At 37.5% G+C, this 26,667-nt stretch overlaps 2 protein-coding genes across 2 annotated transcripts; both read left to right on the top strand.

The window, feature by feature from the left end:
• The first annotated feature begins 354 nt into the window (after positions 1-354).
• On the top strand, positions 355-26,667 carry LOC105832575. The gene is made up of 9 exons (XM_036294765.1): positions 355-765; positions 922-1,041; positions 1,110-1,227; positions 1,492-1,753; positions 22,139-22,297; positions 22,433-22,523; positions 22,606-22,742; positions 25,177-25,309; positions 25,422-26,667. The coding sequence occupies exons 1-9, from the start codon at positions 622-624 to the stop codon at positions 25,470-25,472; spliced, it is 1,215 nt and encodes a 404-aa protein (XP_036150658.1). The 5' UTR covers positions 355-621; the 3' UTR covers positions 25,473-26,667.
• On the top strand, positions 17,869-18,720 carry LOC118648448. The gene has a single exon (XM_036294766.1). The coding sequence runs from the start codon at positions 18,194-18,196 to the stop codon at positions 18,662-18,664; it is 471 nt and encodes a 156-aa protein (XP_036150659.1). The 5' UTR covers positions 17,869-18,193; the 3' UTR covers positions 18,665-18,720.

Below are 26,667 nucleotides of genomic sequence, written 5' to 3'. Positions count from 1 at the left end.
AAATTGATTAAAAACGATAGGTAACTATATGAAAAATACGATACAGAAATATAGAAAGCCTATCGTATATTTCAGATAACCAATCTAATATTTACGAACCAAAAACACGATAGAATACGATTAATTTATATAAAACATGACGATAGAAATTGATTAAAACCGATAGGTAACTATATAAAAAATACGATACAGAAATATAGAAAGCCTATCGTATATTTCAGATAACCGATCTAATATTTACGAACCAAAAACACAATAGAACACGATTAATTTATATAAAAAATGACGATAGAAATTGATTAAAAACGATAGATAACTATATGAAAAATACGATACAGAAATATAGAAAGCCTATCGTATATTTCAGATAACCGATTTAATATTTACGAACCAAAAACACGATTCAATTAGATAGAACTTTTTCTTATCTGATTCTATCGGATTTTTTGAGCAGGGTAACTTGGTTTGGATGTCGTTTACAACACGTTTAACAATCCGATATTGTCGATCTGATAATACAGTATTACTGTAATCATTCTTCATCGTTCTTCTGTCACTCTTTTCTCATTTATTTGACAAGAGTAGTTACCTTTTGAGCACATTTGCACAACAACCTACGATATGAATCGAGAAATGGAAATGTATTATGCGACAAATAAATTATTTTTGTCACTAATCGGTGGTTGGCCATATCAACAGAAAACACTGAAAATATTGAAACTGTGTTTTTTCGCAAGTATACAATTTTCTGCCATCGTACCTCAGGTAATATATACATGTATATATGCAAATAATAGTATGAATGTATCAAGAAATGAGCAATTGATAAATATAATTGGCGTAATTTTATTTTCGTTTTCTAATAAAAAAATATTAGTATACTTGCATTTTAATGTTTCCGATATAATCTTTGATTTTTAGGTGCTAGTATTATACGACACTTGGGGTGACATGGACATTGCCGTGAATTGTCTAGTTAATTTTGTTATTATTATTGCTGGTACCATAAAATTAACTAATATTGTTGTAAATAATAACAAAGTGAGTTATCAAATTTATACCGGTAATGTACATTTGCTGTTATTATTCTTTTTTGCATTGTTGACCAGTTTCGACAACTGTTGCAACATATGATTGAACATTGGGAACTTTTTAATAGCGAATTCGAGCAGCATATTTTGAGACGTTATGCTAATATTGGTCAAACAATAAGACGCTATTATGGAGGTACAGAATAGTTAGTCTTTAAATGTTAAAAAAAAAACCATGATGTGCTGTCATCCATTCTAACTATTATAATCACTAGAATATTTGGTTTTCTGGTGTAAATAAAGATAATGTATTTGTAATTAGTTTTAATTTTTACAAATTTTAAAGGTTTTATCATATGTTTTTACAAAATTTTTACAGAATTATAAAATAAAATTTTGTAAAAAATACATTCCTTTATTTTATATACTTAATAAGCTGTATATATGTTCTTTTTTGCAGTATATGTTATTGTGACCTTGACATTGTATTTGTCAATGCCGTTGGTACCAAAGATCTTGAACGTCATAATTCCATTGAATGAGTCGAGGCCATTAATGTATGTGTATCAGGCGGAATACAGAGTGGAGAAAGAAAAGTATTATAACCTAATTTTCTTCCATTCTTGTGTTGCAACTTCCATTACAGCAATAATTTTGTTCACCGTCGATACCACGTATATAATGTGTGTATTGCATGCTTGCGGCTTATTTGCAGCTGTCAGGTAAGTAGAATTAAACAAATGTACAATTTCACAAATAAATTTCAAAGTGACAATTTATTTATTCTTAAAAAATAAACTAAAAGATTCTAATCGGTACGAAAAACAATGAATAAAATAGAATTATTTTGGTCTAAAAATGTAGACTATACTATGGACATAATTTTAATTTTTAAATCGCTGAATTTGTTTTATTTGTCTAAATTCGTAGGAAAGTGTTTAAACTTATTTTAAAATGAGTCTGTTCCAATGATTAATATATTTTGTTTGGATTATTTCATTATTTGTATTATAATTTATTTTTAACTCTCTTTTAACCCTTCGAGATCACACTTCTTTTTTCTAACGTCGTGGTTACCACCCATCGTCATTTTTAAAGTGCTGTATTTATGAAATTATCAAAGATATAGTAACAAAAAAATTTATGGATAAATTTGAATGTTTGGAAAATGTATTCTGATATTACCCAGGTAGCAAGCTCACGTTATTTTGACGTCCCAAAATAGTCATTTACTGACTATTCTTGACGTCACGAAATGACGCCCTTATGACGTTAAAATGAGGGTCGAATGTCACAAATTCCTGACGTCATGAAATGTACCGTATTTTGACGTCATGGAATGACGTGAACAATATGTTGTCAAAAAGATCTCTAAAAGATATCCTGTTTCTGGAAATAATAACATAAAGAGACTTCTAAAAGGTAACATATAATGTCAGAATGTTAACCAATGCGTCGTTTTTTGAGAACAGAAAGATATCATGAAACCGATATCAGTAGGAATACAAGACCGGTTCTAACCCGGGAGCTCCGAGGGGGTGCGGGGGTGCGGGGGATTTTTTGCTGGTAAAGGGGAGGGGGAGGCGTCATTTTCTCCCCACCAACGTGACACCCTTTTCTCCTTTAACAGCAAGAGACCCCCGCACCTCCACACTCCCCTCGGAGCTCAGGAGTTTTTTTGAACCAATACCCCCCCCCCCCCCGATTTTTCACATACTCCATATGTCACTGTATACCATGTTGTACTGGGAATGAAGAGATTTTTCGGAATCAATCCATCATTAGATTTTTTAATTTTTCTAACGATGCACCGATTTCAAAAGATTTCCCCCCTCCTTCTTTTAATACGATTGATATGCGAAACCGCGATGGCGCGTCAGCCGACGGTTCGCGACAAGAGGATTCCAACGACCACGTCGAGTTGGGTTGACTTCCGTTAGACCGGCCTGGCATGTCTGTCATGTACTGGGAATGAAGATATCTTTTTGGAATCAAGCCACCATTAGATTTTTTAATTTTTCTAACGATGAGCCGACTTCAAAAGATTCCCCCCAAGATATTAGAAACGTATAGTTTTTAGACTTACATTACGATACAATACTTTCGTCGTGTTGGGAGATATTTTTTTTCACGTAATCCATGTCACTTGTGTATTGAATTGGGAGCAAAGAGATCTAATGGACCCTGAGCAATATTAGATTTTTAAATTTTTCTAATATCGTACTGAGTCCAAGAGATCTTTCCCCTCCTCCTCACCGTTTTTGAAATCACCACACACAAATGAAATTAATTACGATGATATAGTGGCGAGTCGATCGGTGCATAAAAACACCTCGCATTCGCCAACAAAAACTAATCGCGTCAATAGCGTAACATGCAATTATGATTATAAAATATTAAAAACAAATTGTCGAAGCTGACGCGTGGGGACTGCGATATTTGCCGATTAGATGGCAGTGACCGCGCACTTGCACATCAAGATGATACGTGGGTACGTGATCACTGTCATTTAATTGACAAATATTGCAGTCCCCACGTATCATCTTCAGCAAATTGTTTTTAATATTTTATAATCATAATTGCATGTTTTGCGATATGACGCGAATGGTTTTCGAGTGACAAATGCGAAGCGTGCCCATCCACCAGGCGACTCGCCACTAATAGCACTTTTTTCACAGTTGACGTGGCGATGGGCCACGTGATAAACAAAAGCACCCCGCCTTCGGAGTTCGATGCATTCACGTCGTAACTGTTTCCCCAATTGATAAATTGTCAATTGGGAAAAAAGCTACGCGTGAACGACTCGGACTCCGAAGGCGAAGTGCTGTTGACCATCATGCAACCGATCGCATGTATTATTTTCACACGCGTAAAAAACTGAATTCGCGGAAACGCCCGTCTCAACGCGGATATGCCCGTCCCGACGCGGAAATGTCCATCTCGACGGGTGGACGACTCGAGACTGACTGACTGACAATAAGTAAGTACACCTTTCTTATGTGCGAGATGCTGCGTACGTAGCGGAATCTTTCATCAGTCGGAAGTTATTATTTAGACGTTAGATAAGATAGCGCCAACGCTTCGATCGATACAACTTGTAAATAAGGGATGCGGTCTAGCGTTTTCTCGCGCGCTCTTACTCTTATTCACCGCATATATATTTTTGCACGTTTTTACTCACACCAAGCTCATGATATTAATAAGAGAAGACGCAGGGAGGGGAAGTCATGGGAATAATCACACTCTTTGCTATCAGTGATAGACAAAATGTGTCGCCACAACGGTTAAAATTTTGTAAATAGGAACGTTATAATTTTCTCTGTCGACACCGACTTATGAGGGGGAACAATGCGCGTAGTCGCGGAAGAAGATACCTTTGAAACCTACCGAAAACAAAATAATACAAAAAATCTGAGAAGTGGTGTATGATTCAAAATAAGAAACGTTTGTCGTGCCGACTGACGTTTCAACTGTTACGATTTGTAAAGGGATGCGATTCGTGGAAGGGATGTGATTCATGGTTTAATACCAATACCTGATAGTTGCTTGTAAAAACAGCGGCTCACTGTGAAATTGTATAGTTAAAAACAAAAAATGACAAATGCTTTGATTGAGATAAAAGATTAAAATATATAAAATAAAGTGACGAATGCTTCGGTTGAGACAAAGGGAATAAAAGATGAAATATATAAAGAGTAGATGCGGAGAGGGGAAATCGTTGGAAAAAAGATCTTTGAAATTCTCCGCTATCAGCGATAGACGAAATGTATTGTTCAAACGACTAAAATTTGTAAACAACAATGTTATAATTTTTTGTCGGCTGCTAACTTATGAGACGCGTAGTCATGGGAGAAGATACTCTTGAAATTCATCAAAGACAAAATAATGTGAAAACTTGAGAAGTGGTATAGGATGGAGAAATAAAAGACGTTTGTCGCACCGACACCTCAATCGCTACGAGGAATGCGATTCGCGGTTTAGCACCGATATCCAGCTGTTCGCAGAATTAGGAGCTTTCTTTGAAATTATATAAACAAAAATGGCGATGCCTATGTTCTGGTTGAGACAAAGGAAGACAAAGGGTTATAGGAAGTATATAAATGGTCAGAAAATGCACGATCGCACAGTCAACTTGAAGTTCAAGATGTGAGAAGTTCATGTGAGCGAATCAGTGTGACGTGAAAAAATGACTTCGAATAAAGTGATAGTGGAACTTGTAGACATTGCGGACGATGATGTCGAAGTAATAGACATTGCGGACGATGATGTCGAAGTGATAGACATTGCGGACGATGATGTCGAAGTGATAGACATTACGGACGATGATGATGTTGAAATGATAGACATTGCAGACGATGAAAACGAAGTGATAGATATTGTGGATGGTGCAAATAATGTGATAAACATTGTGGATAATCATCTGGAAAACTTTAATGTTGTGGACAATATACAACAAATGGACGATGTCCAGATAATAGACGTTGTGAATGACATTAATTTTGAGTATATAATGGATGAAGAGAGCGTAGCATCGGAAGATAGTAACTACATTAGTTGATTGCAGCGAGGACAGCGAGGATTATATCGATGTCGTTAAGAAACATTTGACACCTGCGGAAGTGCGTGCCATAACCGCAAGATCGAAACATTGCGGTATATACTTTTATTACACCACGGGTGGTACATATTCAGTATGTGCCGAATGCATTATGCGAATAGCGGACACTGATTTCGGAATAATGCATGCTTTTAGTAAACATATTACTAATGCGTTCGGTAGGCTGGATGGAAAATATTGCTCAAATTGTAGACAGCCCATGTTTGTAATGATTCCCAGTAACTTGTGTCCGGTTTGCACAGTGTAAAGACTTATTAATTATTGAAAAAAATAGTATTAAAAAATGGAACATTTTGAGCGCAAGCTGTTGGACCAAATTGACAGGGTCCTTGGGCAAGTGTTTCGAGTGGTTACAGCGGTGCGACGAATGTATCGAACGACTCGAGGAACATAGCCGCGTCAAGCGTCCTCGACTCAACGTTGGACAAAGACAATTTTTGGTGGCGAGAATCGCGCGACTCGCGGGTGAAAAGACGCGACTGCAAAGACGTTTTGTGCACGTCGGTGGTAATTACGCGAGTGACTCGTGTGACAACGCGGACAGACTCGTGTGGCGAGAAATTGACACCGCGTTTGAGAATCGCGTTCTGACAGGAGCGGTTATCAATGGGAACTACATTGAACCGCGAAAGTTTTTAGAAGACGCTGGTGCGGGACGCTATCGAAAGACACAACTCTGTGAAACACCGCATTCAATGGCGTATTTGTAACAGGCGACAAACGCGCCAATAAAAGTATTACCACGAAAAACAGTGATCTCTTTAGAACATCAGACTTGGATGAGTGGTACGAGCGGTGCGTTATCGAGCCCACGTTAGCATCGCTCGAGGAATTCCAAGAACGCGATAGTGGGTGGGCGTTGTCGCGTATACAGAATTTGACTGTAAATGTGAATAAGTACAATTCTATGCGTGCAGAATGTCACGTGATATTACCGCGGGAAATAATGACGAAGCGTGCGGTTGTTAACGTGAAATCGATGGACAATGCTTGCTTCGCGTGGTCTGTGATAGCCGCTTTATATCCCACACAAAGACATAGTGATAGGGAGTCATCGTACCCTCATTATACAAATGTTCTGAATTTTGATGACATTGAGTTTCCATTCGCGTTAAAGGACATTAAAAAATTCGAGAGACTAAATAACATTTCGGTCAACGTCTATGAGATCCGAAAGGATCAAACTGAAACCTATAAAATTCTCCCGCTAAGACTCTCCAACGACAAGAAGGAGAAGCATGTTAATCTGCTATACGTGCAAGATCCACGCGAAGACAACGTGGGGCACTTTGCATGCATCAAGGATTTGTCTCGTCTAGTGAGCTCACAACTCAGTAAAGAGGAACACAAAAAATATATTTGTGACCGGTGAGTAATAATTTTATAAATGTTGTATTAATTGCATAGTTGGAAAATAAAATTTACGCTATTTTTTTACAGATGTTTACATTACTTTAGTTCTGTGGAAAAGTTGGATGTCCACAGCCTAGATTGCTAGAAAATGAACGACTGCGCTATCCAACTACCTACTGAAGACGAGAAATGGCTGAGCTTCCGCAACATCAACAATAAGGAGCGCGTGCCGTTTGTCGTCTATGCTGACCTGGAGTGTACATTGGAGAAGACGGAGAAGGAGGATATGGAAATATCGTACCAGCATCATCAAGTATTTAGTTTGGGATATTATGTACATTGTTCGTACGATGACACATTATCGGGGTATTGGTTTCATCGCGATAAGGATTGTATCACGTGGTTCGCTAAACAACTAGAGAAATTAGCGCATCGCGTAAAATCAATTTTATCTGCTAAGATCCCTATGGAAACTCTATCGAAAAAGCAATGGGAGGTATATCGTAACGCAAAGCAGTGTCATATTTGTGATAAGCCGTTCGCACCGGATGATACACGAGTGCGAGATCATTGTCATCTCACCGGTCGTTATCGCGGTCCCGCGCATTCGTTTTGTAACTTGTGTTATCAAAATGTGTTGTACATACCGGTAATTTTTCATAATTTATCCGGATACAATTCACACTTCATTATTAGAGAAATAGCCACAACATTCAAAGGGAATATCGATGTGCTTCCCGTTACAAAAGAAAAATATATTTCTTTTCGAAGCATGTCATAGGTATCGCCGATGAATTAGACCCACACAATCACATAAAATTACGATTCATAGATTCGTATAAATTTCTTAATTCTAGTCTTGAAAAATTGGCATCATTTCTCGGTAAAGAAAAACTAAAAATTGTACGTAAGGAATTTTCGAATTTATCTGACAAAGAATTCGATTTATTGACTCGTAAAGGCATATTCCCATACGAGTATGTTGACTGTGTTGCAAAATTGAAGGAAACGCGTTTGCCATCGCGCGAATTATTCTTTAGTTCGTTGACGGGCGATACCGTGTCCGAGAGCGATTACGCGCACGCCAAGAACGTATGGGATCGATTCTCTATTCGAACGCTGGGCGAATACAGCGATCTGTATTTGAAAACAGATGTATTGTTGTTAGCCGACGTTTTTGAAAATTTTCGTGACAAATGTGTCGAAAGTTATGGTCTCAACCCCGCACATTACTATACATTAGCGGGATTCACGTGGGACGCTATGCTTAAATATACACGCGTCAATTTCGAGTTGCTCACCGACATCGATATGGTAATGTTTATCGAGCGCGGTATACGTGGAGGTCTGAGTCAATGTTCCGGCAGATACGCGCAGGCTAACAACAAGTACATGCAGACGTACGACCCATCGAAACCATCGTCGTACCTCATGTATTTCGATGTGAATAATTTGTACGGATGGGCGATGTGCCAGCCGCTGCCCTATGGAGAATTTTGATGGATCGAAGACGTCTCAAATTTTGACATAAACGCGATCGCTGTTGATTCGCCCACAGGGTACATTCTCGAAGTCGATCTGGAGTATTCACAACATCTGCACGATCGACACACTGACCTACCGTTCTGCCCAACGCGCGATAAGCCGCCTGGCAAGCGAGAACGTAAACTTTTAGCGACCTTGCATGATAAAAAGCGGTACGTCATACATTATCGCAACTTGCAGCAATGCACTCGTCATGGTCTCCGTATAACACAGATACACCGTGTATTACAATTCGTTCAATCCGCCTGGCTTCGCGATTATATCGAGTTAAACACACAATTTTGTACCCTCGCAAAAAACGATTTTGAGAAAAATTTATATAAATTGATGAATAACGCCGTATTCGGAAAAACTATGGAAAATGTGCGCAATCACGTAGATGTAAAACTTTTGACAAAATGGACAGGACGATACGGTGCGGAGGCAATGATTGCTAAACCAAATTTCCATAGTCGCAGTATTTTTGCAGAAAATTTAATTGCAGTCGAACTCCGAAAACTTGAAGTGAAATTCAACAAGCCGATTTATGTAGGTATGTGTATACTAGACATATCGAAAATTTGCTTGTACGAATTTCACCACGAGTACATGCTACCTTTGTACCATGACAAATCTAGAGTGATGTACACAGATACTGATAGTCTCGTGTATCACATCGAGTGCGACGACGTATATGAAAATATAAAACGTGATATCGCAAGGTTCGACACGAGCGATTATCCGACTGGTAACGCGTACGGTATGCCTCTTGCGAACAAGAAAGTTCCCGGGCTAATGAAGGACGAAAACAACAGTGCGATAATGACCGAGTTCGTTGGACTCAGAGCGAAAATGTGCGCGTTAAAAGTGGATGGAAAGAATGACGCTACCCAGTGAGAAATAGTACATCGAATCGACATCGATTCGACGTCGAAATCATCGAATCGACATCGATTCGACGTCGAAATCATCGAATCGACATCGATTCGACGTCGAAATCATCATTTCGATGTCGATTCGACGTCAAATTGATGTCGAATTCATTATCGTTTCTCACTGGGTAAAAAGGCAAAGGGTGTAAAGTGTAACGTTGTCGCAAGAACGATAACATTCGACGACTACATGCGGTGTCTGCGAGATGAGATAGAGATGACGCGTCATCAGACGTGTATATGATCTAAATTGCATGAGGTATACACGGTACGTGAAACAAAAATCGCTCTAAGTCCATACGACGACAAGCGGTATCTCGTACCTGATTCGGTAAAGACGTTGCCGTGGGGGCATTATCAAATACCTTTATAATATTTTTGTATTGTACAGCCATTTTTATATTTGCGTTTTTATGTATTTTATACCTTACATTTATATTTTAATGTTCACGTTTTGCATATTTTATAGTTTATATTTTATGTATTTTACGTTTTACATTTATTTTATAATTTTACATTTAACACTTCATATATTTTACGTGTTACACATATTGTGTATTTTATGTTATATGTATTTTTAAAAATTATTTGATAATTTATGTGTAACGTTAGAAATGGACGATGGAAGGATAATAAAGATGCTTCATATATGTCACAAAAAAATTATATTTTTTATATAATGTATGCACTTTTATATGTTTATAATAAAAACAATTTTTTTATACTGATTAAATAACATTGTCTTTGTGTATCCACGAATTGTGTGATCCATCGAATCCCAACCACTTGACATAAACCTCGTTTCCTTTCCTGCGCAATACTTTCTCTACCAGAAATACGTCCGGGTGAGTCGCGCGATGCAACTCATGCTCGTAGAACGCTCCAGCGATAGATGTTCTGCGATAATCCTTGAGTAAATAAGTTATGGGGTTGGTACGCTGCACTTTAACGATCTTTAACACCTCGGTTGTCAAATTTGGTGTGTAACCTTTCTCGAAAATTGTCTTGTACTTGCTCACGCGTACAGAGTCGCCTACTTTGAATTTCGCTGGATTAGCAATCTTTATAGCGCTGTATACCGTATCCAAGAGTCTTTCAGCCATTGCGGGAGTTACGTCAACGGGTCGCACACCGATTGTTCGGTGCTTTCGAACGTTGTAATTCGACACGAGACGTGATAACAGGTCGATCCACTTGTAATTACCGTTGAGCGTAAACTGCTTCCACATATCGTTCTTTAGCGTGCGATTAAAGCGTTCGACGACCGACGCCTTCATTACCGAGTACGTGGAATAATGGTTAATGTCATGTTTTTGCAATAGTTTCTGCACGTCGGCGTTGTAAAACTCCTTCCCCATATCGGTTTGTAAATTTTTCGAACGTCTGCCGCTCTTTCGAATTATCTCAGCGATAGCGTCAGCTGTCTTGCTTCCACCTTTGCTCTTGAGCGGTATAGCCCACGCGTACTTGCTCAACACATCGATGACGGTGAGTATGTAGTGGTAACCTTTGTTGAAACGTGAGTACGGAATCATCTCGACGATATCGGCCTGCCACAGATCATCGTATCCTCGAACTATGACATGTCTCCGTGGAAAATTTTTTCTCGCTGAAGCATGCAGTTCCTCGACGAGTCGCCGTTTTTCGGAACTAACATTAGATTTCGGTAATTTCATGTTTGGTGTATGGGATGACGTCGATCAACTGATTTGTTTTGACGATACGCAAGTTAATTTATAATAAGGCCTGCCTCGCGAAGTTCTTCGATGATGGACAGCATCTCGTTGTCATGAGCGTTATGACCAGCCCGATGCGAGGCTTCGAGCAACCGTAGACGATCCACCAGTTCGTTAGGATCGTCCCAATGCACGTAATCGATCACGTTGTCGTTTAGTGTCATAGCGCGAGGTAATTCCTTTCCGATTGCATCATCGTTTGGTGTCATAGCGCGAGGTAATCCCATTCCGCTCGTAAAATCATATTTTAATAACGGTGCAATTATATATTTATACTTGTATCCCTTATTGGCTAATAATCGGCCGTGTGTAACGTAATTACGTTTATGCGCGTTTGTAGCCAACAATATATCTTTGTACTTTCGTTTATCGTTTTCCGTGTAGACTGAATCGTTGGGATATCGTTTAAAGATCAGTTCGTAAAGACCGTGTATACCAACGTATTTTACATCACCAATAATTATGTGATCACTACTGTTGACGTCGAACGTTTTATTACCCAACATCATACCATCCTTGTCTAAACAAACGCCGTACACGGTATCCATAATTTTCTCTTTTTCACTACGACCGCTGAGAAAATCTCCGATGTACTTTTGACCCAGCGGCCCCAAGTGCTGAGATAACGTTTCTAGACCTTCTGACGTTTGTAATCGATTTCGAATGGTTGTCGCAAACGAATCGTCGGCGGATTCAAAAACAGTCTCGAGAGCCTTATTTAACGGTTTTGGAGCTTTAATCGTTGATTGTACAGCTACCGTACGCGGTGTGGACGTTATCGCTGACGGATTTATCGCATCGTTGGACGTACGCTGCACCGACGGTGACGGTATATTCATTGCATCGTTTGACGTATGCTGCACCAATGGCGACGGTAAATTCATTGCATCGTTTGACATATATCGCATCCATTTGTTCGATTCACTTAATGCATGGTCCACTGAACTGTCTTTTCGTTTTCTCTTATTTTTTATCACATCCTTCTGGATGAACGATGTTTCGATGCCTACGTCATCGACACACGGTTCTTCCTTTATCACGCGGACGCCGGAATTATCGACGATCTTTTGCAGTGGCTCGATGAGCGGCTCGAAGTGTCTCTTCGCCGCGATATTCTCCTCGATCCTACCGGTCTTCAAAGCGCGATGTTTCTTACGAATCGATTCGCTCGTTTTCTCAATTTCCTTCGCGATTTTCTTGCGCTCACGCGTATCGTTGTTCCCAATCACGTTTCATCCCCAACGAAGTATCGATGACGACTAATCGCTCCGCAGCATCGCAAACTCGTTAAATCCTCTTCTATATCGTCCGTTAGTAAGTGAACTATCCTTGTCTATTACTAGGAATCCATAATCACGCCGCCAACAATCACGACATAACGCACAAAAATCATCGTATGACATATCGGTGTTAACATGATCGTTGTACACATGCTTCAGGTTGGTACCATCCTGTTTAAACAGGATCAGCAGGTTTGCGTTGTCGCGTATAAGATGTTTAGGTATTCTCGCGTACGACTGACAAAGATAAAAGCAGTCGACGTTCGAGTGCCGACCCATCGCAAAATACTCTCTCACGGCATCCTGCTTGTCGCACGCAATATCGTCAAAAATGAAAATTGAGTTTGGACGCGCTTCATTCGGCGGAATGATGTCACAGTTATTGGAGAACGTAAAATAGTTAATTTCATTCATCGATCTTAACAAATTTTCCAAATACCGATATTTTGGCTGTTGCAAAGATTTCGAGTATACGTACACGTTCTCGAAACGTACACCGTGCGGACATTGCAACAAGTTTATCATAATGTTGGTTTTACCGCAATTCGATGGGCCGCAAATAATCGCACGTATGGTAGTAGGCAGCATCGCGCCATGCTTGCGCCTCTCTCCGTCATCCCCCATTAGTCGTAACTTGTCATCGTAATTCGTAACGCATATCGCCAACGGCTGTCGCACGAATCTCATGTTTTCGGAATCTGATTATATAGTGGAATTGAACGACCTATTTATAGGCGAGTGAGTGCAGCGTATGCTGTATATGAGTATGTGTGCGTGTGTGAATGCAGCGTACGGATAGAGAAAGCGTAAAGGAAGAAGATAAGCTCATTACGGCGCGTATCAATGGCCGCGCGAAGAAGGAAGATAAGCTCGTCGCAGCGTGTATCAATGGTTGCGCGGGCGTGACGCTATACCCCGCAATGGCTGGGCGTGATCGCCTGTGTTTATCAATAGTCGGGCGTGACACAACTTATCACCGTGCGTACTAATGGGTGATCCTGTTGAAGATGACTGCTAAATTAATATAGAATTAATATTTTTACGTTCGTTCACATACTTCTCACATTCATTTACATACTTTTAACGTTTGTTCACATACTTCTTACGTTCGTTCACATACTTCTTACGTTCATTCACGTACTTCCCACGTTCGTTTACGTACTTCTTATGTTCGTTTCACGTTCGTTTACGTACTTTTCACGTTCGTTTACGTACTTCTCAAGTTCGTTCATGTACTTTCCATGTTCGTTTTACGTACTTCTTATGTTCGTTTCACGTTCGTTCACGTACTTTCCACGTTCGTTTACGTACTTCTCAAGTTCGTTTCACGTTCGTTCACACACCTTTCACGTTCATTTCACGTTTGTTTTAAACATCTTTACGTATATGTATAACCGTTTTTATGTACATATGTATAACCATTTTACATATGTTTAACATCTCTCTTATATTTTTGCTTTATTCAGAACAAAACATGTCGCGATATGGGACTATTTATAGTGTTGTGAGCGTTTGCTCGTTTTGGGAATTCTTTTCCGTCGCTAGTTGGGATCGTTCTGCCTGAAGGGTTGGGACCCAAAGGGTGAAGGTTCGGCTCGGTGTATAAGAGAAAAGAAGACGCTTCTTACGTGCTTGTTCGTTGTCTTTATTTCTGTTTCTTGCGCTTACAATCAGCTGTGTTGATGTCACGTAACACTCGCGATAAGGTTTACGGTATGCGACGATGCTCGGTCGCTGTTATGATACTCTCCGCTCGGTCACGGCGTGGTCGCGTTTATATATTATGATATCTGGCACAATTTCGGGGGCCAGTGACCGGGCGTCGATAGCTTCCGCGAGGCTAAGCGTTTTGACATCGGAACGCGGTAGCCTTGCGGTTTGATTTTGCAGCGTAGGGCCTATTTCTAGGGCGATACGAACTGCTTCCGAATGCGCTGTTGTAATCTCACGGAAGTTAATTGGGACTTCCGTGAGCGCGGCGGATTCTTGTGCGTCTTTCGAAAGAGGTGCTTCTTGCAACGTCTTTCGAAAGATGCGTGTCGCAATTTTAATAGATATAGTTGTAATCGGCTTACAACAATAGGCACGTAACATCGCGCATTGTTCAGTATCAAACATGTATCTCATACTGTCACACTCCTCTGATATACTCAAATTGAGCGCCGAGCAGTTACAATTCGTGCCAAAACCTATTTTGCTACGCGTGTGTGGCAACTACATCGAACACGTGTGGGACAGGCTTCCGGAACATATAAGGGCTGATCCAGAGATTCGAAGTTATCGTCGTTGCTACGAGCATTACAATCAACCGTGGCAGCGGACGCACATTGACGGACCCGCGCCGTTAATCAAAAATTGTGTCGAATGCCAACTGTCGCAACGGTAAAACGCGGCTGTGGTCAACTGCTAAATCGCGCGATAAACGCTCTTCCTTTCGAATTACATATTCCCGGTTACCAGTTTTGCGGTCCGGGTACTCGGCTGAAAAAGCGATTGGCCAGAGGTGACCAAGGTATAAATCCGCTCGACGCGGCGTGTCGCGAACACGACATTGCGTACTCCCAGAGCAACGAGCTCACCAACAGACACGCGGCGGACAAGATACTCGCGGACAAAGCGCTAAAACGAGTAATCGCAAAAGATTCACCTGTTGGGGAAAGAGCAGCAGCTGCTGCTGTCTGGGCAGCCATGAAAGCCAAGACGAAAATCGATATGGGTATGAAGAAGAATTCAACGAAAAAATCGACGAAAAAGAAACGTATACTTCAGGCTGCAAAACGAGGCGGTGCATTACCGATTTTACCAATATTGGGTGCACTCGAATTCTTGATTGGTGAAGCGGCTGGTGTGGCAAAGGCGGTGAACGACAACAAAGCCGCGCGACGTCAGCTCGAGGAGTTACAGCGTCACAATCGCGCGATGGAAGGTCACAGCTTATATCTCGCCCCGTACAAACGCGGACGAGGACTATATCTCGCCCCGTACAAACATGGAAAAGGTGTACAGAAGAAAAAAAAACGCCGAAAAAACATTAACACTACCCACAGGTGTGACGACGAACGTACAATTGACGCAACTGGCAAAACGCGCGCGTATTCCATATTTCAGAGGTGTTTTTATGCGTAACGCGTTACCGACGAGTGGTGCGCGTCTAAACGAGAGTGGTATCGTAAATTTGGACGATACGACGGGCCTCGGTACTCACTGGGTGGCGTACGCAAAGAGGGGTAACCACGTCGCGTATTTCGATAGTTTCGGCAATCTTCGACCGCCTAGAGAACTAGTACGATACTTTGGGGACGGAGTGACAACGATTGAGTATAATCGAACATCCTATCAAACGTATGATCAAAGCATTTGTAGACAACTCTGCCTGCAGTTTCTTCAACGCGTGTAAATTTAAAAAGCTGAACTAGTACCGCAAAGACTCAGTATTTCACCACCATCATGTCGCTGACGTTTACCCTGAGCGGCAAGAGCAGCGTTCTCGCGGCACACTATTCTCCGGCTATATATTTGAGCGACGATGATTACGAGCTTGGTCTAGCGATTTTTGAAACCTATAACACGATACCGAACGTGAATGCCTCAAACAATACGTTTTACTTTGACAAGGATAACACGGAGATTACAATTCCCGAGGGATCGTACGAACTGCGAGCTATAAACGAATTTTTGAAACGCACAATTTTACGAAAACGTCCGCAACACGACGGAACTCATTCCGGTGACGTTACGCGTGGGCAACGATGATGATAATGATGGGGAGTATCCGATAACGCTTCGCGCCAACTACAATACAATAAGATGTGAGATCAAATGCGCCTACAGTATACATTTTGGTAAACCCAACAACATAGGATCGCTGCTAGGATTCTCACCGAAGCGTGGTGTACTGCTACCGCGAAAATGGCACGAATCGGACGTGTCGATCAACATAATGAACGTGAACATTATTCGCGTGGAATGCAACGTGACCGCGGGCGCGTACAGCAACAATAAGAGTGTACACACGATACATGAGTTTTCACCGAGAGTGCCACCAGGATATAAGATATCGGAAAGGCCCACACAAATCATTTATCTGCCAATCATCGTGCGGTGCATTACGGATCTGACAATACGCGCCGTCGATCAGAACGGACAATTACTTGATTTTCGAGGAAAAGAAATCACCGTCAGACTGCACGTGCGACGACGGTTGCAACAATAACGCGAACGTGAGATGCTCGTGCTAAACACATCGCAGCGCGCGAAAGATAACGTTATCCCCACACCAGTGCCAACATTCCAACAGCCACCCGATACTCTTGCGACAACGTTTAATAATATTCAATCATCCTGTTGTCCCGAGAAAAAGAAGCTCAACGCGTCAAACGTTAAATTTTTACAATCTCTGGGATTCGCGGTGCGAAACGTCTGATAACGATGACTGACATTCTAAACATCGGAGACGAGCCGATCTTCGATGATCGTATCGTCAAGATCGAGACTCATACGTACAATCCGTTTGCCAACACAACGTTTGGGTACAGCGACGAGATACGAATACCCATACACCAACAGGATCTGTACACATTGCCGTTCGAAAGTTTTCTATACATCGAGGGAAAAGTAACAATAAAGAAACCAGCCGAGGGATTTTCGGTGGTACTGGGAAATAATTGTGTCGCGTTCATGTTCGATGAGATTCGATACGAACTCGACGGTGTAGAAATTGATCGCAACAGAAATGTTGGAATAACTAGCACACTGAAAAACTATGCAACGGTGTCGTCAGACAAAAACGTGATTCTGAGAAACGCCGGATGGATTTCGGGTTGGGACGTGAATGGATACTTTAATTATTGCGTACCACTCAACATGTTGTTGGGGTTTTGCAAGGATTACAGACGCGTGGTGATCAACGCTCGTCACGAGTTAATTTTAATACGCGCGCGTAACGATAACAACAGTCTGATGGGAAGTTCAGAGTTGGAATCCACGATTAATATATTCAAGATACAATGACGCATGCCTCACGTACTGCTGAACGAGATACATAAGTTATCGATGCTGCGTACTCTGGAGAGCGGACGGTACCTGAGCATGGCTTTTCGTTCGTGGGATCTGTACGAGTTTCCACTATTGCAGCAAACAACTAAGCATTCGTGGGCCATCAAGACCGCTACTCAGCTCGAGAAGCCACGATATGTTATCTTTGCTCTGTAGACGGGTCGAAAGAACATTGTGTCCGAGGATCCAAGCCGATTCGATCATTGCAAATTGACAAACGTGAAACTGTATCTGAACTCGGAATGTTATCCATACGACGATATGAACTTGGATTTTGATAAAAATAAATGGGCGATTCTGTACGACATGTACGCGCGTTTCTGCAAGAGTTATTATGGATACGAGTATCTCGAGACGAACCTCACCACTTCAACTTTTCTACTTAACGGTCCATTCGTAATCATCGATTGCTCTTGATAAAATGAATCGGTCAAGAGCGCAACCGTGGACGTGCGCATAGAATTTGAATGCAAAGAGAATGTGTCGATGAATACCACCGCGTACTGCCTCATCATACACGACCGCGTGGTTCAATAAAACCCGTTGACAAACGTTGTGCGCAAAATCACCTAACAACGTTGTACATTAAAGGAGAGGGAGATAAGACAATATATAACTCTACGACGCATCGAAGTTAATCACAGTCTTCTTGATAACAACAGTCATGTCTGCATCAACGTTCGTAGACCTGCAAGGTTTCATCGTTGGAGGAAAATTTATCGTTAAGGAATTTGCCTCTCTCAAAGATGGATTTGAACTCACCCACTATTTGTTTACACCCACTTATCCATGGGAATACCTTACCAAGGCAGAAAGATGTCAGGTGGCATGGTTGAAAGTGAATCATCATGGAATATCATGGGAGGATGGATTAATTCCACACAGCATGGCTAGGAGTTTGATTACAAAGGCGGTGATGGGTACAACTGCAACCGATGATGAAATTCTCGTGTACGTCAAGGGATGTGAGAAACGAGAATGGTTGCGTGATTTGCTTCTGGACGAGGCGAGACAGGAAGCTTACGTCGAGAATATTGAGACGCATTACGAAGACATAGAACCTCTAAACAAGTTGGACATTATGTACACGATGTCAGAATCATGTGAACAACTGCGCTTTACAAAATGTATTTAAGCTGTTTAATTGGTGGTCTAAGAATAAAAAATATATATCGTATCCATTTTTTACATTCTTTCTTCCTCACATATTTCCCTTTTTTCCCCCATCTCGTTTTTTATTTATACAATAATTTTTTAACTTAAAACTATATGCAGGAAAAAATAATTCAAACAATATCATTTTTTTATACATTTATTTTGTTATATAAAGCATAACGTACAATATGATTCACAACGTAATTAGCTTACAGTTTACAAGACTGGTTTTCTTTACCCATTTTTTACTTGTCATATAAAGCATCATATACAATATTATCGAAAGCGTAGGCAATTAGCTCACACTCTACGAGACATGTTTTATCATATTTTTCGCGTAATAACTTTGCAGCGTCGCTTTGATTAGTAATATGATTTTGACGCAAAATAGTAATAAACTTCTTATATTTATCGCTCAAGCTGTACGTATGTTGATCTAATTGATGACATACATAATCAACACAATCTTCAAGTTCATATAAGAACAGTAAGGTTGACGGCTTTATGTACATGCAATTATCATGCAACACCAACTTTATAATATTTTCATCGCGCATTTTTACAAGTTTTATAATCAGATCGCAAACTGCAAATCTTGAAGATACTGCACAAATCGTTGTGCAGTCAAAATAAGTTGACCGCACAAATCGTTCAATATCCACCCGTCGATCTATAAACGTTTTCCATGTTGCGTATGGCAAAATTATTTGATTGCCCCTGTTGTCACCAAGCAGTATTTCCATATAAGATATAGGTCCCACGCCGATTGCAATATCCAAGTATTTGTATGCTGTGGCAGTCAAGGCGTATCTCCTACCCAAGATGCGTGAAGTATAACGCGGCTGCGATAATGCTCTGTAAAAAAAGAATATAGCTCGCTATAGAAAAATATAAGATATTAAAACAAAGAAAATTTTAAAAATTATAAAAAAATACTTACGGTTTATCACACGCTTTGTTCTGTTAGATCGGAACGTAATAGTTCATGCTGTACGTTTCGGGAAGCTTTTTAAAGTCTGTCTTCCACCGACTGAGGAGCAAACGAGAAGTTTTGCTGTCCGTCTTGTAACACGCGAGTGATGCGGTACCATTGTCAGAACTCTTCTTATATTGTACACACCTCCACAAATTTTTTAATCCTTTGTCTCAACTGGAGCACTCATCACACCCAATAAAATTACAGCGTTGCCGACGTTTATAAAATTACAGCGTTGCCGACGTTTAAATCACGTGATCATCGAGAGCCAATCACGTTATCGCGAAACATGTTGCAACATGTTTAATGCAACGTTGCCCCCCCCCCTTAACACCCAAAACAGGGAGGGGGTAAAAAGTAGCATTTTTTTATATCAATACCCCTTATAAAAACATATCAAGTTTTCAAAAACATATCAAGTTTTTCAAAGGCACCGCAAAATAGTTTACGTCTGATATCAGTTTACTTCTGATAAGCGGTTCTTCCCGGAGCCCCGAGTGACGTCACCCCTCCCCGCCGTAACACCCCCCCGCACCCACAAGTCCCCCCGCACACCCGCATCCCCCTCGGAGCTCCCGGGTTAGAACCGGTCTTGTATTCCTACTGATATCTAAAAGATTTCTTAAATCGGATATCTTTAAACTGCAACTAGAGAAAAATAAAATAAAATAAAATAAAAATTTTATTTTTTAAAAATTATTTTTATCAACAGCACATACTAAATTTAGGACAATTTTTATTAATTAATTAAATTTAAATTATTTTATATTTATATTATTTTATTTTATTCTTACTTGCCGCTGGTAGGTTTGAACCCGGGACCTTAGGATTACGAACCTTGCACTCTATCTGCTACGCCAATTTGACTCATCAATATGGGTACATGTTATTGTTTACATATACCTATATGTTATAAACTAAAAATATATTATTTTTTATAAAAGCAATTAAATTTTGCAAAACATTAAAAATAAATAGCATTAATTTATTTACTTATTAATTTTATTGTTAAATTTATTTTTTTCCATGACCTTAATAATAAAGGATAACATTTTCAAGAAACTTAAATGAAACTCTTCAATGAGATATCTCAAAGACCGCTCTTAGTAGACGTCTCTGATAAATGTTACCATTTTGACACCATTTCCAAGATATCTAAATGTTTTCTTAAAAAAGTTCTCTTAAAGTTAAATATAATATGTTTATGCCTTACGCCTTAAATCTCATTGTAGACACTGCTTTAGACCGTGTCTAAAATACGTCTTAATGACGTCTTTATGTCCCGATTTTGGATGCGTGCTGTCTGGGAAAATAATCGTCAGATCATGACTGAAATATGACTTCGAAATGACGTCACATCATGATGTCAATTTTAGGTCATGTAAAAAAATGGTCATTTTGACGACATATGACCAGATATGACCATTTTGGGTCAAAACGACGTGGGCTTGCTACCTGGGTATTTAGACAAAAATCTAAAACCGTTAGTACCTAAAAAAATTTTGAATCTTCCAACATTAGAAAAAAAGAGTTTTTACAAAATAAATTATAATTTTTTTAATTTTAAATATTTTTAGCTAAAAATTTAGACTTTTATTGTTCAAGTCTTGCATTTCAAGGAAAAAAATATGACTTTGACCATTTTTCCAAAAAGAGTATTTATTTTGCATACTGAACATGGAGTATTTTAGTATACTGAAAAACAGGTATTTTTATAGAAAAGTCATGTTACGATAGTATTTACTTGAGCGTCACTTTTTTGTATGTCACGCAAAATCATTTTTTCCTCGAAAAATAGATTGCGGTCTACCGCGTGCACGCAATGTTAGAATGCGTTAATCTAACGTTACATTTTCAAGATCACCGTCCATCTCGTCTACAGATTACTCTGAATCGCTTGAATATGATTCTTTAAATATGATTTTCCTCGACATCCGAATTAACATCGTTGAAATCATTACGTCCATCATTTTGTAAAATATCTTACATCGGTCGCTGCCGTAAATTATAGGCCATTATGCTGCATATTTTCGAAGAATAAATTGACATAAAAATTTTTTAAAAATTCTAGGCATAAGAATCTGTATTATATCATACTTTTACACTTTTTAGATCACAAAAAACACAAAAATTCGAACCACTAAAAAACACAAAAAACTTACACGGAGGTCACACATGGGGTGGCTACCACCCTACCTTGTCTTTGGACGACTGCCAAAAACAAACCAACGCGACTTTTAGTTAAAGAATAGTACAAGAGCATAGATGAAACCTTGAATTACCATTAAATGGCGTTACTAGTCTCATTTTTTGTTAAATCAGAAAGATATAATGTGTTGAATTTAAGCGATGGTGGTAACCACCCAGTGTGACCTCGAAGGGTTAACTATTAACAATAAAGGAAACATAAATCTTGATCACAAATTTAGCTATTATTATGTCTTTTTGTGCACTAATTAACAATGTTTTATTTTGAAGCCGGCGACTTAAAAATATAACTGGCAAGACAAAATCTGACGATCATGAAAACGTTCAAATAAGGATATCTCATCATGTAATCATGAAAAAACATAATTCTATTGGGAATAACCATCGTGAATTGATGATATGTTTGAAAAAACATCAAATTGCATTAGAGTCTGTATTATGCAGAATTCCGTTATTTACGATAACCAATGCTACAAATAATTTTAATAGATTAATATAATCATCCATTCTGTCACACTCATTCAATCGTTATATTAAATTATTTTTATTTAATTTCCTTTTTAGATATGCTCAGATATTTAACTCTATGTTCACTTATGTGACACTTGTTCTTTTATGTACGAATATGATGATTTTGAGTGTAATTGGAATACAAGTAAGAATTTGAAAACATGTTACATGAGCATAAAAGTATGTTACTATTGAAATGTACGCTTTATAAGGCAATAATTTTGCAGCTTATCAATAATATTAAGAATACTGGAGAGAGTATAAGATACATTTTCATACTTTTTGGTGTGTTTGTTCATCTTGCATGTATGTGTAGTCCTGGGCAATTTCTGATAAACCACAGCACAAACATTTTTGATGAGGCGTAAGAATTTAAGTTTTGTATTAATCAATATATGATTTATTATTAAATGCGAAAGCTATAAAATAATCTTTTAGTAAATAAGCTATAAAATAAAGTAATCTTTCAGTAATCAAGATTAATTTTTGCTAAGCTTTAATTTTAATTACAACGCCAATAAGTAACTAAAAATAATTAATATTAAAAGTTAATATTAAAATTTAAAAGTTAAGTGCGATATGCGAAAAAGCTTTTTTGAAGCAATGAATTTTTTAGTGTCAATATCACTCTTTTTTGTATTGTTTTTTTCTTTGTTATATAAATTTATCTATATAATTACGTGGACTATAGACTATGTAACTACCCAGTGAGCATTATTGAGAGGATGAGTTCTTTAAGAAGACTTTTTTAAGATCTCATTAATTTTTCTTGAAAATGATATCAATAAGTTATCTTTTTGTAAGATATCTTTCAAAAGAGCTCTTTATGATATCTATATATTTATAGATGTCTCCATAGAATCTTAAAAAAGAGCTCTTTAAAGAAGACTTTTAAAAGATCTCATTAATTTCTCTTGAAAATGATATCAATAAGTGTTCTTTTTGCAAGATGTTTCTCTAAAAACATAACCTCAATGCTAAAGAGCTAAAGTGCCCCAAACAGAGAATAATACTTAATAATAATTTTAACATTGTCGTGGAGAAAGGATTTGTGGGAGTCAATTAGAAATTAGAATAATTATAGAAGATCGAGGAATAATTCAATTGATAAGTATTACATAGTGTTACAATCAAATATTGTGCATTATATTTTTAATTTTCTTTCTATCTAAATTTCTTAGAGTGAAAATACTGCCACGTACTTTATTTTTCAAGTGATTTTCCACTCCATAAAAGTTATTTTTTGAGTAATTTTCCATTCTAACAGAAGTTAAAAATTTACTCTATTAAAATGAATTTTAACTCTTATTGAGTTGAAAATTGACTCGAAAAATTGTATTGTGTAAAGTGGCAGTATTTTCATTTTAAGTTTAGAAAGTAATTAATAATTTTTAGATAATATCTTTTCATACATTAATTATAAAAAATAATAAATATTTATTAAAAAATTTATAATTTTCGTATTTTCAATTTTTTATAAAATTATATATTTTTTTCAGAAGTAATTATCAGCATTAGTGGGAAAATTTCTTCTCACTCTATTCAGACTATTAATTAAAAATTGGTTACAACACGCTGGAGATCGAATTAACTACAACACAAAATGTCATGAAAAAACAATAAATTAAAATATTAATTATTTTTTTATTTTACTTTTTAACAAAATGTTTTAGGTTTGTTACTATCATACCTAATATATGTATGTGATGTATTTTCAAAAATATAGAAATTTTATACATTTATAATAAAAAAAGTTTATATAAGTTTATGTGCATATTTTTTTCAATAATTATTTTTTAAAGTAAATATGTAATATTATAAATAAGAAATTTTTAATACTAACATTTCTTTGATATTTATAAGAAGTCAGATTATAGTGCTCTTTTAGATAACATTTATGAAAAATTAGATGGCAGTGTTCTTTTAAATAACATTTATGAGAAGTCAGATGGTAGTGTTCTTTTAGATGACATTTATAAGAAGTTAGATTGCAGTATTCTTTTAGATATCATATACATGACATCTTTTTTCCCTCTAAAATCGACGCATTAGAGAACTTATTGTCATCATTATGTTGTCTTCCAGATAGCATTGTTGGATGTCCAACTCTCAAACCTGAGCACTTAAAGAACTCTTTTTGATAACATTTTGCTCACTGGGTATGAATAAATAAGTTATATGTACTTATAATTATTAAATGTACAAATAAGTTTCCGCCGTTTGACAAAAGTTGGCGCCACCAGTAAGTTATGGTTAAAATTGTCAGATGTAAAACGCCATTATCTTAAGGTTAGACATCTGTCAACAACATAATCTTGAAATATTAGTGAATTTTTATTAGTATAATATATTTTTAATTTTATGTGCAAAAATGTCAAGTTTTGAACCGAATAAGCGTCATTTGCGGGAACTTTTGATTTACTTCTTCAATTGAAAGAAATCTGCAGCTGAGGTGCATCGATTGTTTGTAGAAGCATATGGTGAGGCTGCCTTAAGTGAGAGAAGTTGTCGTGAGTGGTTTCAAAACTTTAAGAACGGTGAATTTGACATCAAAAACAAAGAACGTAGCGAAAGGCCGAAAGTGTACGAAGCATACGGCGGAATTGCCGTATGCTGCCAGAAAGATGGGAAAAAGTAGTGGCAAGCGATGAACAATACTTCGAATAAAACATAAGGTTCTGTTCTTTCACAATAAATGCCCAATTTTTGATAAAAAACGGCGGAATCTTATTTGTACACCTAATATAAATGATTCACACTGTTAATAAAACATAAATTATACGTATTTTTTCTGTTAGATACAATTTAAGGTGGTATACATTCTCTACAAAAACCAGAAAATTGTTGATAATGCTTCTTTACAGAAGTCTTGTTCCATGCAAACTCACGGCTGGAAAATCGTTTGTTATGTCTATGTCTATGTTAAATACGGTGCGTACTAAAATTTAATTACATGCGTTCAACTTATGTACATATAAAATATTTTTTACAGTTTTACATAACATAATTTACATATTGTAACATAACATTTTAATCTTTTAAGATGATACGAACTGCCATGTCATATTTTACAACTTTTTTATCCATGCGTTAAAGAAGCTATTGCAATTATGTATACTTCTTTTTAAAATTATCATATTTAAAAAAGTCGTTAGAGAATTAAAACTCATTGTATTATATTAAATATGATTGTAATTATTATAACTAGGCGATATGATATCTGACATAAAAAGTATGTAATCTATATCCGAAATTTTGTGAAAAAGACAGAAAAAAATTTTTTCTAGCATAAATTTAAAAATTACAGCAAGGTTTAGATATTGTAGATATTTTTCTTGATGTATGCATTTATTGTGTTTACTACTTTGGTTTGCTTTGTAAAAGATTCATAATTTTAATGTATCTTACATAATTTTTTTTCCTACGTAATTCTCTTACGTGACGTGTAGCAAGTCATTATGAAGCAAAGGTAGTGCTCTCTTCAATTGATTAAACAATCTTTTAATATAAAATTGAAACGTTTCTGTCTGGAATTATCATAATAATTATTTACTGTCCCTCTACACTTTTTGTGTATCACAAACTAGCTTTTTACATCTTTCCTCATAGAGAGAGCAAATATTACATCTGTTTGCGTTGTTTAAAATTTCCCAAAATTTTTTTTCTAAAAATAGAAAATTTGTTAATTTTAAGCTTGTCATTGAATTAGATGTATCAAATTTGCAAGTCCAAAAATTTAGATTTATTAACCTTAGGAACTAAAGGATACATTTTACATTTGAATTAAATTAGAATGAGGCAAATATGTTCAATTGCAAAAGTATATATAACACGTATATATATGTACCATCATGCTTTAAAAAGTTAAAGGCATATGACAATCAATGGAGAATACACTATAGCTGGAAAAAAACTATTATAAGGACTGAGTTGTACAATTGTTGTTGCAAAAAATGTTCATAATTTTAGAATAAATTAATACACACATTATAAGAATATGTTATCTTTTATCAATAACTTATACGTTTGGCGTTCAACATTGAGTTTTTCGAAGAAACGAGAGACATTTAACACTAATCGATACGTTCTGAGTCGCGCACACCGAAAACATGAAATAATAATACCAGGTAACTTCAAAGCTTTTAAAACGTATAGCGACATATTATAAATTCTGTTTATTCGTATGTTTCGTTTCTTCTAGCTATAGCCTGTATTATCACCATATTATGCACCTTTAAATATGTTCCCCTGCGAACAAGGTTTTAACAGAATATTAAAAAAGCTAAGAA

This window comes from Monomorium pharaonis, unplaced genomic scaffold (genome assembly GCF_013373865.1).
Source record: "Monomorium pharaonis isolate MP-MQ-018 unplaced genomic scaffold, ASM1337386v2 scaffold_439, whole genome shotgun sequence".
Lineage (NCBI taxonomy): Eukaryota > Metazoa > Arthropoda > Insecta > Hymenoptera > Formicidae > Monomorium > Monomorium pharaonis.
This window is presented reverse-complemented; position numbering and strand designations above follow the sequence as displayed.